The sequence below is a fragment of the Ananas comosus genome, linkage group 16, assembly GCF_001540865.1.
Source record: "Ananas comosus cultivar F153 linkage group 16, ASM154086v1, whole genome shotgun sequence".
Classification (NCBI taxonomy): Eukaryota; Viridiplantae; Streptophyta; class Magnoliopsida; order Poales; family Bromeliaceae; genus Ananas; species Ananas comosus.
The window spans coordinates 10,919,501-10,935,667 of NC_033636.1; the positions used below are offsets into that span (position 1 = coordinate 10,919,501).

Sequence of the window (16,167 nt, forward strand, 5' to 3'; positions counted from 1 at the left end):
CAATAATCCCGAGTCGCAGTGGAAACAGAGTCGTCCGATGATAATCAGACGGTGGACAACGCGCGGTGAGGCTGTAACTAACCGTAGTTAGGTTACTCGAGTGGCGTCGGTTAGAGAACTTGAATTATTGGAGTCATTAAAATTAATCAATTAAATTATTAATTAATTAAAAAATTTAAGCCCCCGGTAAAAATATTTTAAAACGAGGCAACGGCGTTAGATCTAACGGCGATGGCGGAGCCATTCGAGCTGAAACGGCGCGCCTTAACGGGAGGAGCCCCGTGGTGCTCCGAGGCGTAGCTATCTGTGAATCTGGAGCGTCCGTTTCTTGATGGAGGAGCGAGAATGGTTCGATGGACGGACGGGGATGATCCGCTTTTGGTGAACCGTGAACGGAGAAACGGAAGGGGGAATGGGAAGCGAGAGAGAGAGAGAGATGTATAAAAGGCTTTGGCTCTCAATGAAGAAGAGAGAGGCACACAAACAGAGAGAGAGAGAGAGAGAGAGAGAGCATTCTCCGATCAGAGCTCTTCTTCTCGGAGGAACGATTTGGGAGAAAAATAAGATACGAATTTAGGTAATGGAGGTATAATTTGTTCATCCTAAGATCAAAGGTTTTGCTTTGTTGTTTCATTCTTCCTCTTTCCCTTCTTCTTCCTCTTCCTCTTCTCCTTCTTCTTCTTCTTCCTTTGGACGGTTCTTTGATCGATCCTGTGGAAACTAGAGGAGATCGAGAGGAACGTGGGGAATTTGAGCATTTTCTCACTGCGTTTTGATCTCTCCGTGGATTGCACATCTCCGATTTCTAATTCGCTCTTTGTTTCGGGATTCGCAGAGGGTGAAGTAGGGGATTTGGGGGATTCAATCTCACAACAGAGAAGAAACTGTAAGAGCTGTATAAAATTCAGATTCGTATTTTCTTTTCCTCTCTCGAGGAAAGGTATCGTTTTTCTTCTGGTTAATTGCCCTCGCGATTTGTCTAATTGCTTGTTGTGTCGATCTAAAACTAACAACGATCCATTTTTTGATCGTTTATCAGAGATGTACATGGGTTTGTGCTCAACAATGAAATCGGAGTTCCTCAAAGTTGAACTGCGTTAGAACGGAGTTTCCACGATCTCTGCTTCTTCTTCTTTTCTTCTTCAGGGGCGAAACTGAAAGGAGATTAAAGGTTTGCTTCGATGATCTTCCGATTTCTTATGGTTTTAATCGGTTTTGCCTCTATTTGGAGCAACTGGTGTTGTTTCCCCTTGTTTTCTCACCGATTTTTGTTCCCACTGCAGAGAAAAATTTAAAGGAACCCCCCAATCTGTGGATAACAAAAGGTGGAAGAGGAGGAGCTCACGATCCAATACTTTGTGTAGATCGCTACTTCTGCGATCTCCCTGTTGCGTTCGGCGTTAATTGGTCTCGTGAAGAGATCGCATTTACGCTGTGTTTTCTCGATTGCTTTGGGTCTCTAAGAAGAGAAGGAGAGCAAATCAAGGTATAGGTTTTTACTTTCCTTCTGGATTTGGTTTTTCTATTTTTTATTTTCCTTCTCATTACTTTTCTCTGATTTCAAATTCCTTTCATTTGTTCTCTAATTTCCAACTCCTCCACACCCCTGTTCCTTCTCCTCCTCTGTTTTCATCCTTCTTTTTTTAAAAATAAAATTGGTGCTTTTGTTTGATTATGGCTCATAGTTGTTCCTCATCCGGTTCAGTTGTTTTTCGATGAGGCATTGCGTTGAAGCTGTTCAGAAATTTGTTACTTTTTTCGAATTAATCTTTTTTTTCTTTTGAGATTTTACTTTTTCTTCCCTTCAATCCTGTTTTCTCCAATTTCGGAGTTTTTTTTTCAATTTTTTTTTAATCTTTGTAGTGTAATTTTCATCTCGCTTCCCCTACTTTCCATTGATTTGGGAGACAAAGTTGCAAAATTTTCCTCCTGAAAGTGTTCTCTAAAGCCCAATTTTAGTTACCTCTATTCTTTTGATTTTACTGGTGTTTTCTTTGATTAAATCTTTTTTTTATTTGATTTTAGTTCATTTGACGAGGCATTGTGTTTTGATCTGTTTGAAAAGTCCCTTCCTTTTTTCTGATAGGACAATTTCCTGTTATCTTCTTTTCCCTAATCCCAAATTTTTTAATTTCCTTTTTATTTTTTATGGTATTGGAATTCTCCCTCGGTCGCCCCCTTTCTTAGCGCCGATCCCAGTAGTTTCTATTGTTTAAATTCTCTAATACCCTCTTCCTCCTCTGTTACCTTGGTTTTTGGCGGTTTTTTTTTTTTTATTAAAGCTTATAATTGTTTTTCTAATTTTATTCAGTTCATTTGATGAGGCATTATGTTTAATCCGTTGCTTTAATCCGATTTGCCACTTTGTTTTTTTTTTTTGGATTTTCAGGAATTAGATCTTTCCCTCGCTTCCCCTTGATCCGAGAGAAACCTCTTCCTTCACGCAGTTTTGATATGAAGAGATTATACTTACTTTATTTTATTCCTCCTCTCATCCTCTCCCTCTCTCTTTTTTTGTTTTTGTTTTTATTTTTGTTTTATTTTGTATTTTTTATTCTATTGTGCTCTCTTTCTCTCTGGTTGTTTTCTCCACCCGTCTTCTTTTGCTTTCCTCTTTTTCAAAGTACCCTTTTTTTTTAATTAGCGTGGCTATTAATTCCTTGAATTATTCTAGTTCACAAGATGAAAATTTTGCCTTTACTCTTGTGTAATTCTCCCCGATTGCCACGTGTCACCTCCTGTTATTTTACTCAGGCGAAGGGGTCACATATATAGCAAGAGGGGGGGTGGGGGATGATGGAGAGGGAGACGAGAAATCACTATCATACCCGGGGATCTACTGGAGGAGTAGGCGGCGGAGTCGGTGGTTTCGGTTCGAATCTCAACCACAATCACAGCATCAACGGTTACAATGTGGTGGCGCCGCCGCTCGGGGAGGCGGAGCTGCCGCTGCAGTGGGGCAACCGGAAGCGGCTGAGGTGCGTCAAGGTCCACCGCAAGGACGATTCTGCCGCCGCCGCCGCAGCCGCCGATANGCGTCGTTCGGGCCGATAAGGACTCCGCCAACCCCCTCCTCCGCCGCCCCTCCCCGCCGCAGCGCCGCATCCTCAGGTACCCAGCTTACCTACCTCTTCCTTAAATTCAAGAGTCATTTGTAATTAGTTTTCTTAACTTAGACCTAATTAAAGTTTACCTTAAATTGAATAATTCAATTAAAATAATTTGATTTGATGAAGTTAGAAATTTTATTACTTGTTAATACTAACTAACTAGGCCAAGTCATTAATTTTAATAAAATCGTCTTAAATATTAAAAATTTTAGTGAATATTACTGGAAAAAAAAATAAAGTAAAGGTGAAGGCTCCATTTCAAAAAAGTTCCTTTTATCTTAATTAATTGATTCAGTTTAATTAGGAGGAGGGGTTTGAGTAACCCCCAAGTTTGGGTATTTGTTTGAACATTAAAGAGAGAGAGAGAGAGAGAGAGAGAGAGAGAGAGAGAGAGACTCTATACCGTTTGGTTCGGGTATAAGCAAGAACTAGCTATTACAGGAATAGGTACAAGTATTGGGATAAGAAAAATAGCGTTTGGATGAAAATTGGGTTGTTCCCGAGGATAAGAAAAATATTAGAAAGTTTTATATAGAAAATAGAGGTGTTGGTGGGGATAACCGAGAACTACTATTCTCGGGTAAAAAATTAGCGTTTGGATATAAAGGGGGGGATAAGGGCCTATCCCTATCCCTATTCTCAAACCAAACGGTGCTTAACTTAATATATATAACTATAATAGTTGTGGATGTGTGAATGAATTAGATGCGTGGGAGGAGGGACAAGGGGAGGGGATTCACGCGGGAGCTGTGGCGATTGCTCTCACGTGCTCTGGTGTCAGATGACTCAGATCATGTGAGATGCATGGTTTTAGGTTTGATCCCAGTTTGATCCATCCTTGTTTCCTGCCTTGTCTGATTAATACGGTGCATCATAATAAGCATCAGATGTGTGCAACCGTATTTAGTGTTTAAACTCTGGATGCCTATTTGTTCCCAACAAAGCCGGAAATTTGAGTCCTGTTCATAAAAGCCCATGTAAGGATCAAACTCCCTGAATCCTATTCAGAAATTTTAGTCCGACTCGAATAATAGTAATCACCGTGCTATCTGGTGTTTGTAGGCCGTTGCATCGATTCAATTTCAGCATCTTATTTCTCTTCCTTGGTGAGTTCAGGGATGGAAATGTTCAATGCACGACCTCTCATGTATCTTCTTTTTTTTTTCAATTTTCTTTTTCAGTAATTTCTAGCGGTTGCCTTCATTCATGTAAACCATTAGGTGCGACTTGCCTTCGTGTTCCGTAGATGCAGCCAGGTTGCCCTTTGATGTTCTGAATATGCACTTCTTTATTTGGACGGAGTATAGCACTTCGATTTTGTGTTCCGTTGGCCTGTTTGCTCTTCTTTCAAACAGCCAATATATTCCCAGTCATCGCTTGACTAACTTTAGGATGTGGCCTCTTTACCTACATGCTTATTTGTTCTCTCTTTTATCTTTTTTTCATTCCTCATTAAAAGAAAAAATAACTGGATAACTCATTATTTGCTAATTCATGTTTTAGGTAAACATGAACTTAAAAGTTTTTTTTTTTTTTTTGTTTAAGAAATAGATAGTACGCTATCCTCTTCGTTTATTTAGAAATAAACTTAACTAGAGATATGAATCAATTAGAATTCGAACTTAGGTCCCTTTTGTCACTTGCTCTAGGAACGGTCGATTAAAGTGTAATATTTTGACTGTGGTAGTAAAAGTGTACTAAGGTTGCTTAGAACATATGAGGCAGTGACGCATGGGCGTCCTGAATTTGTAGACCACAGATCAGACTTTAATATTAGGTGATGAATGGGCGTTACACTGTAGAACTTTCGGTAGACCTGGACCATGTATGTGGGTGGGTAGACCGGTCGAGCGCAACCCCTTCGATGGAGTATCCTCAAGGGTGGGGATATTTTCATATTCTTATCATGGCAATTCAGATTCTTTGCGAGTTTGAACTGATTCTGTGAAATCATTCAGTTACGTGTTCAATTTACTAAAATTTTTGTCGTATTTTTAATAGTCATAAGTATTTATCACGAGATAAATGTATGAAAATTTTTAGCACAATTTAGGTATTGAAAATGATGGAGACAAAGTGACAAAGGAAAAAAAAAATCATTTTATTTCTGGTCTCTTTTATATTTTATGTCAATTGCCACCCCTTTTCTGCACAAAGTATAGATCTAAGTACAAAATAAACATCATTAACCGACAATGGCATCGGATCCATCTGATCAAGACCAAAATTCGGGTGTCCCTCTTTTATTTCTCTTACTTTTTTTTTTAATGTTTTTGATATTTGAATGCAAAAACTTTTCTTTTCAGGTAAAAGGAAAAAAAAAGAAAAAGAAAAAGAAAAAGAAAAGGCACAAACTTTTAGTAGTATACTTGTCCAAACTGCAGTGGTGTACAAGATGTTGTATTGTTTAGAGTCTCTAATGCCACGTGTACGAATATGATCAGCCTCTAGTAAAGTCCCGATCAGAGGCGCACCCGGATTAAACGATGACGTGGCGCACATCTGTAGACCGTACTGTATTATTGCGGTCCCTCGTGTTACACCACCTTAATAATACCTCTCTCCTTTTCCTCAAAAAAAATAATACCTCTCTCCCCCCTCTCTCTTTCTCTCTCTCTCTCATCCGGTAAATTTGTCGAATCAAAAAAAAAAAAACACCAAAAAAAAAAAAAAAAAAAAAAAAAAAAAAAGGAAAATTCGTAATGTCAGAGGGCGCAAACCCTCGCTCCTCTCCGAGGAAAACGCGACAGCATTTTAGGTACTCATCATCGAGATCCATCCATTCTCCCTTTTTTTTTTTTCATTGTTATTATTATTATTATTATTATTATTATTATTATTTGTTGCAACAAAAAATATCCGCCCCAATTAATGCTCCTCCAACTCTACACGATTATTAATTTCCCCACTATTCACGATCGAAATGTACAATTTATACAAGATAAATTGGGTAGGTACACCGTATCCTCGCCGATCGCGTTATCCCTCGGCTCATCTGTGTCCATCATTGCAGGAATTCGGAATCGACGGCGATGCGGGGGGCTCCGCAGCATCAGCAGCTCCAGGGCAACGGTGGCGCGCGCCACGCCGCGTCGCCGCCGGAGGGGGAGAGGGCGGGGCCGGCGAAGGGCGGCGCCGCCGCGGCGGCGTCGTCGGAGGACAAGAAGGGGTCGTCGTCGGGGAGCGAGGGCGTGGTGTGGCCCAAATTCGCGATCGCCCTCACCAACAAGGAGAAGGAGGAGGATTTCCTACTCTTCAAAGGATCCAAGCTTCCCCAGCGACCCAAGAAGCGAGCCAAGCTCATTCAGAGAACCATCAACGTATGTTGATGATCATCATCAAATCATCATGATCATCGTGATGATCCTCCCCTCTCTGCATTTAATTTAATTTAATTTTTTTGAAATTTAATTAATTACTCTTCAATGAAAAGATTAATAAAAGTATTTTTGGGGGAATTTTTATTTTTATTTTTAAGTTGGGTGGGGTCTTTATAAAAAAAAAAAACAAAAAAAGAAAATTTCCAAGGGTGGGCTACTGGGTTGGAATTTATAGAAGGGGTATGCATTTGGTGGTGGTGTTACTTTACTTTAGTTAAAAGAAAGCGGAGAAAGGTGGGTGGGCCCCATTTTCTGAGCCTTACAAAAATGGGCTGTGTTATTCTCCCACCTCCTTTTTTTTTTTTCCCCCTTTTTTTTAAAACATTGTTTTTTCCGCGACAGGCCCACCGCACCCCACCACACACATCGCTTTCTATTCTTGACCCAAATGGTTTGTGCATTTAATATGAGGGAGGGTGGGTAGCTTGGATTGGGTAGCTTAGATTCGATTATATTAGTATTTTTCCTTTTCCTTTTCTTTTTTTTTTTTTGGGTAAGTTTAGCGTCTGTTGAGGCTAATTTGTGCTTCTTTGAACTTTCCTCCTGCTGCGCATTTCTTTTATTGATTTATTACATGTGAAGCGGAAAAATCGCTTATTACTTGCGAGGAAACTCAATTGGATAAGGATGCATCACGTGATCAGGACTTTGTGTGTGCGCGTGCGCGCGCGTGCGTATATATCGCAGGGGTTGCTCTTGTAACTCTAGCTGCAAAAACACGTTGTCTCCAAAGTCGCAATTTAGCTGGTTCTGTCTTTTTCTGCGGGAGTTTTAGAAACCGTGATTTTCTTGAAAAGATTGTTGACAAAGCTATTGATTTTACGGCCTAATTATTAGGATGAAGCATTAGATAGATGAATTGTTATTGCATTCATTGTTGAATGGGTAAATTGCAATTGCGCCTAAAAATTTGGTTCCTGAAGAAAGTTTTCGTGGGGTTTCGGTTTGTGGTCCTTAAATTTTACAAAGGTGTATTAAGTCTCTACCATTCCGCTCGATGAGCCCAGAGAATCATTTATTGCTTATGCGTACATGCAACTTTATTCACCATATTTCTAGCCCTTCATCTTGCGCAGATTTAAATATCTAAATATTTAAGATACTTAGATATTGTAGCACTTTCAGGTGTCCTTTCTCTATTTGAATGAGTCTTTCATCTTTTTTTAAATTTTTTTTCCTGATTTTGCTCGTGTTTATTTTAGGTTATGTTCATGAACTCTATTCTTTTGTATCAGCACTTGAGCTCACAATCTTAAATTTGTTATTGCAGCTTGTGAGTCCCGGTGCATGGTTATGCGACCTAACTCTAGAAAGATACGAAGTCCGCGAAAAGAAGATTTCTAAAAAGGTTGGTTAGTTCGTTGCTTTTTGTTCGCTTTTGTTTTTTTTTCTCTAGTTCTTCTAAGCACTTGCAAATAAACTTTTCATTTTTCTGAACTTCCTATTGTTCTTTTGGTTCGCGAATTGGAAAAATTTATAGAGCGTTCAAAGGGACATAATAAATTAAAAAAGTTCATTCAAAAGTGCTTGCAATTTCATATATAGCAAGATAACTATGGCTAAAGCTATGTTTTTGGGCTCTCTTGTGTTCTAATTTTGCTTCACGCATGCAGAAACCAAGGGGCTTAAAAGCCATGCAGAATATGGATAGCGATTCGGAATAGCGGGAAAGAAGGATATGATGACAGACAAAACGAGTGCGAGACAATAAAGCGGTGGTCGGGGTCGACATGGCTGGCGGGGTGTTCTGTAAGAGATTTGTTCTTGAGGTAGGGCACGCCATTTTGTATGTTACTGAGAGAGGGCGCGAGAGAGTTAGAGAGTTGTGAGTATTCTCATTAGTCCTGTAAGGTAGCTCGGCGCAAAAAGATGAAATAGAAAGAGTGCTTCATGTATGACCATTATCAAGTTTCTCATAAAATCAATAGCTGCTTTTCTCTCTATGATTATTTGTTTTCTTCTTTTTTCCCTCTTCTTTTCGCGGTCTCTGATCGGTCAAATTTCAAGTGTTCCATGCAGAAGATGCGGCGAGACCCACTGGCCCCTGCATTGGCATGTTCTCAAATGGAATATAAATTAAATGCGCGGACGAAATTACGGGGTTAATTTGTGCATTGGAAAAGTCTGACCATTCTACAACTGAAATATGAATCAGGAATCCTTTTAATATACAGGTCTATCCGAGTTTTTTTTTTTTCTTTTTTCTCTTTTCTTTTTTTTTTGGGTTTTTTGTGGAGAAGTGGTTGATTTATGGAAACTCTAAAGCAGAGGTTGCATGTTAAGATCCTTGCAGCTACTGCTTTTTCACAACACCTCTATAGCTTCAAATGCATTTCAAGATGTAATTAGAAAGAGTTGTGGAGAAGTGCATTTCAAAAAGAGTATATCTTATAATTTACATCTTAGAATTCATAATAATTCAAATAAATTTTAATTAGAATGAGTTGATGTGATAAATAAAATAATAAAAGTTCTTAGATGATTTTTTTTTTTTGAGAGAAAGGTAGCATATTATCTATTTCGTTTATTTTTTTTTTAGAAATAAATTTAGTTGATAATGTGAATCAATTAGGATTTGAACTTGGATCTCGAATACCAACAATTTATTTTGAAATATATCAATAGTATTATTCGGATAGACATAATAAGAAATTATTAATCTATCAAATCAGATAAAATCACTAACAATTGAGCATTTATTGAATGTCTAATTTTTAAGAAGAGAAGACAATACAGATAGTAGCACAGCAGATGTTAACACACGCCGACTACTAAATTGAAAATACGAGGCGGATAAGAGCCAAAATATTTGTGTTGCAGTGGTGGAAGCAATTACAAACAGTGGATGAATAGTAAATAGTTAAATGAAGCTGTTTTAAATAGTACAAAACACTCAAGATCAATCTAACATTTTGGGAACCGGAAATTGAAGTTTAAATAGGCGGCGCAATTCACTAATTAAAGTTTAAAAGAGAGAGAGAGAACTCCCGCATAACTCTTCACGAGTACCGGTTACGCCTCGCGATGATCTATAAAAAACCCATACGCCCATTTCCGCCATGGATTTCTCAAAGTAGAGAAATAAGTAGAGCGTCTTCTTCTCCTCCTTTTCCTCTTCTATATATTTTTGGACTCGGATGCTCGGGATTAGACGGAGAGGAGGATCCACGGAAACTCAGCTAGGGTTTCTCAGGAATTCGAATCGAACGACATTGTAAGGTACAAATTGAGTTCGATGCGCTTCTTTTTTGTTTCTTCAAGCGGTGATTATGGATTCGATTGCATGTGCTTCTTATTTCCCTTTTAAATTCCCAATTCTAGTGGTTTAACATCTAATTACTTGGTTCTCAGTGTATTTTCCATACAGTTCCATCAAATTAGGTATTCTTTGGTCGTCAATTTTGATCAGGAACACAGCATTAGGTCTCTGATTTGTTCCTCTGTTTCGTATTCTTCGTTAGTTTTTTATCAATCTTTAACTTCAACTTAGAAAATGAAGCTCGATTACTTACCGAATTTTAAATATCCTATCAAAACTTATTCTGCCTTCCAATTTTAAATTGCAATGGATAGGAAAGTGTTGAATGTGTGCATAAGAGTAAAATCCCCAACAAGATGCATGAATGCTGCATGTGCCGCGAAGTGCGTGTCCCCGTGTTGTTGGGTGACTCCTTAAGATTCTTAAGGAGTATCATGATAAGCTACATGTTTGACATTCATTCATGTTCTCCGTTATTCTTGAGTTCGTTGGAACCTTATATATTATTGCATTTTTTACCAATGTCTCTTTCAGAGACAAACATTTGAGCACACTAGGAGCAGGATGAAGTATATCAATTCTGACTTTAGTTGATGCATTATCTATCACCTTCTTAGAATTTTGTAAGCCCACTTGCTTGTGGATTGCTATGATGCCTACGTTGTTCAATTTTCTAGTATAGTCCTCTAATGCCTCCCTAATTTGACTCGGTTGATAAAGAAAGTCTTGTCTTATAGAACATGAGTATCTCAAACGAATTTGACCTAGAATGCCTAATCACCAGTTCACGATTAATCAATTCGATATTGGAGTCGACATGGCTGGTTTGTCATACTTGGAAGTACCTTACGTTATGATTAGTCAATACCATGGACAAAGAGGGCTGAGACGGGAGTATTTTATTGCTATAGTGCTTAGTTGATTCTATTGGTGGCAGACTTTCTTACATGCCAATTATTGTTAATTTGTCGGTTTTTACAGTACCACCTCCCACACCAAATAACACTCGATAACTTGTTCGTTTTTGTTGAATGGAGGTGTTATCACGTGTCGTGTGTCGTCTAGTGGAAATAATATAGACAAGTTTAAATCTGTAATAAGAGTTTTATGCAGAATCTTTGAAGAAGAAAATCAAACTAAATTACTAGGTGATAATCTATTGCTTGTGGATTGCTATAAGGTTCGCCAACATGTATGCTTCAGGATTATTTATGCTTTATCTTGTATTTTTCATGCTTCCAATTAGCTATTGAGTCGCCTAATCTATCCTATAACTTGTTATCTCCTAGTCCTCGATGGATGTATTGGCTCCGTATTTCTCATTGTAGGTAAAAGCAGCTACAAATCTGAAGGATCAAAGCCTTTCATATTTTTCCAGATTTTGTTATACTCTCGACAAAAAAATCTTTTCAACTGAGGCAACAATTTGAGGAGGTAAGGAACTGTGAAACAGAGTTAACATTTTCAACATGCAATGTTAACTCTTATAGCGTCTTTACAGTTCAAGCCTCAACGCTAAGTAGTTAGATCAATCTGGTTATGTGTTGAATTTTACCGCAGGATCCATGTAAGCAAGTATGGTCTGCTAAATTTGCTTTTACGCCTGGTCTACTACATCTATGTCATTTAGGTTGCCACGTGTTATTCAAAGCCTTGTCAACAACCAGTTAGAACCCAACAAATTGTGCCGGTATTTTAACGTTCTCCAAAATCAACATTTTCATCATCTGTTGGTAATGAAAAACAGAACCACGTACCTTATCACTTTTCCTTTGCAGTCTTTCTTTTGGATTGCTATCACCAGATAAATCACGTTCCCGCTTTTAATTTCGTTGTCGGCGGGACATTGTTTCATTCTTTGCTTATGTTTTAGTTAATTGCGCAGTCCATATTCTATGGTTGGTTCTGATCACCTTAGTTTAGTAGAGTCGGTTTTTTTGAGTTATACTATCAATTCTAGAGACTGAATTCCTTATGTAGGTGATTGATTGGTCTTTGTCCATTTGCTTTTCTTTGTACTGTGCATTTACTATTTAAGTAATCATTAATCACCTATTTGACTTGTGGAGATCACAATTAAAGTCCTTGGACCCAGCTGGCTAACATGATTTATCGGACATTAGAGCCCTCCTTTCCATCCTTTCCCTATTTGAAAATTTGGACTCAGAACAAATCTACTTCCTATTCATAGTTGCGTCAGAGATGATAGATGATGAAGAGTTCGATAAACAAAGGATAAACAAATATTAGGCTGAATAGCAAATAGATATTTGGTATTATCGTGGTAATATTTTGAATTTAGTTATTTTTTCTTTTTTTTTATGCCTTGGCTTGGCTCTCCAAGCAAATCAGTTTGTTATCTGTTTAATCTTATTTCTAAACCAGTTAGATGTGGTAGATTGTATACAACTCCATAGGCGGTCTTATCTAAACGGATGGATGGTCAGGGTCTATTATTAGGATTCAGGAGAGGTTCCTACTTCCTTGCTTCGCTTGATTATGACAGGCATTAGGACACATGCACCACAAGTCTTTGTGGATATGTATGTATATATTTATTTATTTAAAGTTGCACCACATACCTGATTGCCTAATGGGAGTGGGCACTGGGCAGTGACTTTTGACGCTGAAGCTTTGTTTACTGCTTAGAATAAAGCTTAACTACACTATACAATAATTTATAATTTTTTTTATTTTTTATATTTTTTTTGGAGCTTGTAGCAAATAAAACTAAATTAATTAACTGCTGATGACTAATTAAGTATTCCATTTTTTTAAAAAAAAGTTAATTAACAAGTCATAAAACCAAATTAAAAATTTTGAAGGTTAAAGAGGTATCAATTTTAAAAAAAAAAGGTAAACTTCAAATACCACCCCTGTCGCCATTTTCTCGCTTTAGTACCATGTGATTTAAAATATATCAATGAAGTACTCTGTGGTTTCTTTTTTTTTTTTTTTTTTTTTTTTTCGTATTACAACGTTTATTGCTTATTTCGATTTTACTNGGGAAACAAATCGGATAACATAGTATATAAAAATAACACTAAAGTACTATGCAGTAGATTGCAATTAAGCCATAGAATAACAAAAACTATACTATATTAAGCTACCTATTGTTTTTTTAGGATTTTTTTCCCTTTTTTTAATCCCTTTTGAGGGCATTTTAAGCTCCCTACCTTATGTTTCTACTTTTTCTTCAAACACAAGCAGCTCTTTCGTTTCTAAAATGTAAAAATTAAATTAAATTAAATTTCTGCAAGTTTGGAGGTTTTACTCTATCAGATAGGAACAAAGTTTTAACTATTAAGAAGAGAAGTACCTTTTAAGCTTTTAGTCTCTAGATATAGGCTTAGTTTGGTATTGAGATCTATCTAACGCTATTAGATAAAATGTAGTTGAAAAAAAAGCATATAGAGATATGCTTTTGCGTTTTTCCGTGGGACCGTAAAATATATATCGTAACAAATTCATCGCGATATGCGGGACGCAATATTACGTATGGAAACAAACAGGATATTTCGCAATCTTTTCGCAATTCCAAATGAAGCCTAAATATAGTGAAAATTGTTGTAGAAACTGAAAAAAAAAAGAAAAGAAAAAAAGATGGCTTATACTTGTTAGCTAGCTCTGTAGATCAATACATTCCAAAATAGCCACTAGCCTTAGTCGAGCGTACATCAGTATCACCAAATGGAAAACGACCGTACGATTGGAAATATTCCTTCACAAATCAAATTTCAAAAATTTGAATTCAAATATCTACCTGCAGTTTCCCAAAGCCAGAATAATACGCAGCCATGTGATTCGTTTTTTCTTCTCTTTCTAATCGGGCCTTAGATGCCAAAGATCCGCTCATCGAGAGGATCGCATTTGGGTATAAAGAAGCATCAGGAAGGTGGATTTAAAGTTATCAACCGTGATTTATGATATGCTCAAAGCATCGTCAGAAATCATTTTGATAAATAAAGGACGGTCATCTTTTTCAGTCGCCTGCATCCTCTCCTTAAAACATCAAAAGCACGAAAGCGATAGATTCCCTCCTCCCCCCACTTTGAAATGTTCTTCAATTAAATTAACACATCACATGTGTACCCCACCCACACTGTGTCGTGTCCGCACATTATTTATTTTATTATTATTACGTTATAGCACGACGGGCTCATCGGAGGGAAAAATTTTAGAATGCAACGGGTATATTAGTGACGTGGCGTAACAAACCAATCAAATTAATCCTTTTAAGAATATATGTCCCATCATGATTGTAAAAAAATATTTGTATTGTACTTTTGTTTGAAAAGAAGGAATGTGATTGGCTTGTTATTGATGATGTGGTGCAAGTGTGACAGTGTAGAATTCCTCCATCGGAGGGACCTACCAACCAGCTACTCGCCCATGCTTTATCAGGTTGAAGCACTTTCCTAACTCAGCAAATTTTTTTAAAATTTTTTTAATTTTCGGAGCATGAGCACCTGTCATTTTTAACTTTTTAAATGTGCCTCACTTTCATCTTTATTGTGTTGCTGCTACAAGATGAATTAATTATTATCTAACTCAGGCGCTTCCGTGCATCTTAATTTCCATCTTTCTAGTGTTTTGAATCAAATCGTCCAAAGTTGTAATCAAGGTAAAAAAAAAAAACTAGATAGGCAATGGAGATTAATGCGCCAAATTGTGTGCCGCGCATGTATGTTCAAATGCATTGGGTATAGATCGATAATTTGCCTAAGAGTAAACAAAAGTGAAAAAAACTAAAACGTTTTCACATGTAATTTGACCGAATGAACTTAAACTAATACCTCAGTTTAAATTATGTATAAAAAAATGTGCACATAGGGTGGGATATAGACTAAAATTACCCATTCCGGTGTCCTATCCCTCCGATCATAATCGGAGGGTGCCCATCCTCAACCAACCGAGGCTTATTACTGCATCAACCCAACGACTACTACCCAAACTAATCTCAAAACGACCCAGTAGAAAAAAAAAATCCAATCTACCACTTCTAAGTAACTACTATACACTAATACACCCCCCAACCTCAAAAAATTAAAAAATAAAAAAAAAACCGCGCAAGCGTAGGTAATATATCAAGAAAAATCACATATCAAACTAAGAAATAGAACTAGAAGAACACCCAATGAGTAAGCATTGATCGAGTCGTGTATCTAATGCTCCAAGCACAGAAACCCTAGCATCTGATCACTGAACTAAGCAGTAAGGAGGAACAAAGCAGTAATCACCAATAGATATAGTAGATCAGAGTATCGTATAGAACAAAACATCAAACATATAGATATCTACGAATCATCAAATCATAGAAACCCTAACATCAGACCAAGTAGGCAATCAAATAAGGTGTAAGCACATGCGATCGCCGGAGAGCGCGATCAAATCCAAACCAATGCGACAGAAGAGACACAGGGAAGAAAAGAATGTACTAAAAGAACACATGTACGAATAGTATTAATACGCTAGATAGGCCACACTATCAGGGAACGTCGGATCCAAAGTGGAAGGGCTAGATCTGCTTCGGAGCGCCTCAGATCCATCAATGGCGGAGCGACCCGAAGAGGATCACCGCGGCGGCGCAGAGAGCGGCGGCAGAGAGCGGCGAGGAGAGGGCGACGGCGCCGGAGGTGGGGCTCGGGGCCGGGGCGTCCGCCGCCGCGGCTCCGCCGGCGAGGGAAGCGACGGCGACCACCGCCGAGAGGAGCACGTACAGAACCCTAGAATCGACCGCCGCCATTCTCTTCCTCGTTTGAACGAACGGGGAGAGAGAGATTAGGGTTAGGTTTTTGCGGAGGCGGAAGAGGCGGTTGTTAGGGTTTCTGCGGAAGAAGAAAGGGAGAGGACGGGGTCCTTTTATAGTGGGATCAGGAGTGGGGAGGAGGAAGTGGTGGGCGGAGCGATTAATTAGGAGCGAATAATAATTAAAATTAGAAAATTCGGGCAGGAGGATTTTGTTCGAGGGGCAGCTGCCCCTGCCCGTAAATTAACAGGCTGGGTGATTATTAGTGTGACAGCTAATTGCACGGCTAAGAGCTCGTGGGGCCCGACACGTGTACCCCACTGTTGCAAATTTATGGCCGCTGATGATTGGAGCTTTGCTAACACAACAACGTGGTGGTGAATTATTATTGCAGTGAATTTACACTTTTACCCTTATCTCCCTGATCATAGTTTTGGGCTATATTTCTAAGGTCCCAAACCATGTACGGGTGAAAAAAAAAAAAATTTATCTCTATCATAAGTATCAATATAGACAATATTATGTGGGATCTAAATTCTAAAGCATTATATATTCATAGAAAAATATGTTTAGCAAGGGCGAGCTACATTTATTGAATTTGCTTGCATTTAAATAGTGAATATGACTAATTTAAAGGAAGCTATCTGTCATTATCAATTTTTTATGTCT

General features: G+C 38.1%; 1 protein-coding gene and 1 long non-coding RNA gene across 4 annotated transcripts; both read left to right on the forward strand.

The window, feature by feature from the left end:
- Positions 458–3,028, forward strand: LOC109722416. 3 transcript variants are annotated; one of them, XR_002219461.1, is made up of 5 exons: positions 458–577; positions 836–940; positions 1,040–1,171; positions 1,284–1,486; positions 2,755–3,028. It is a non-coding gene; the product is annotated as an uncharacterized LOC109722416 (long non-coding RNA). The 3 variants fall into 3 exon arrangements; XR_002219462.1 differs by lacking the exon at positions 2,755–3,028 and adding an exon at positions 2,390–2,748; XR_002219463.1 differs by having other exon boundaries at positions 462–586.
- On the forward strand, positions 3,036–8,433 carry LOC109722415 (the record flags this gene model as incomplete). The annotated part of the gene is given in 4 exon segments (XM_020250475.1): positions 3,036–3,111; positions 6,124–6,430; positions 7,761–7,838; positions 8,104–8,433. Coding segments are annotated over 3 exon segments (417 nt in total). The 3' UTR covers positions 8,155–8,433.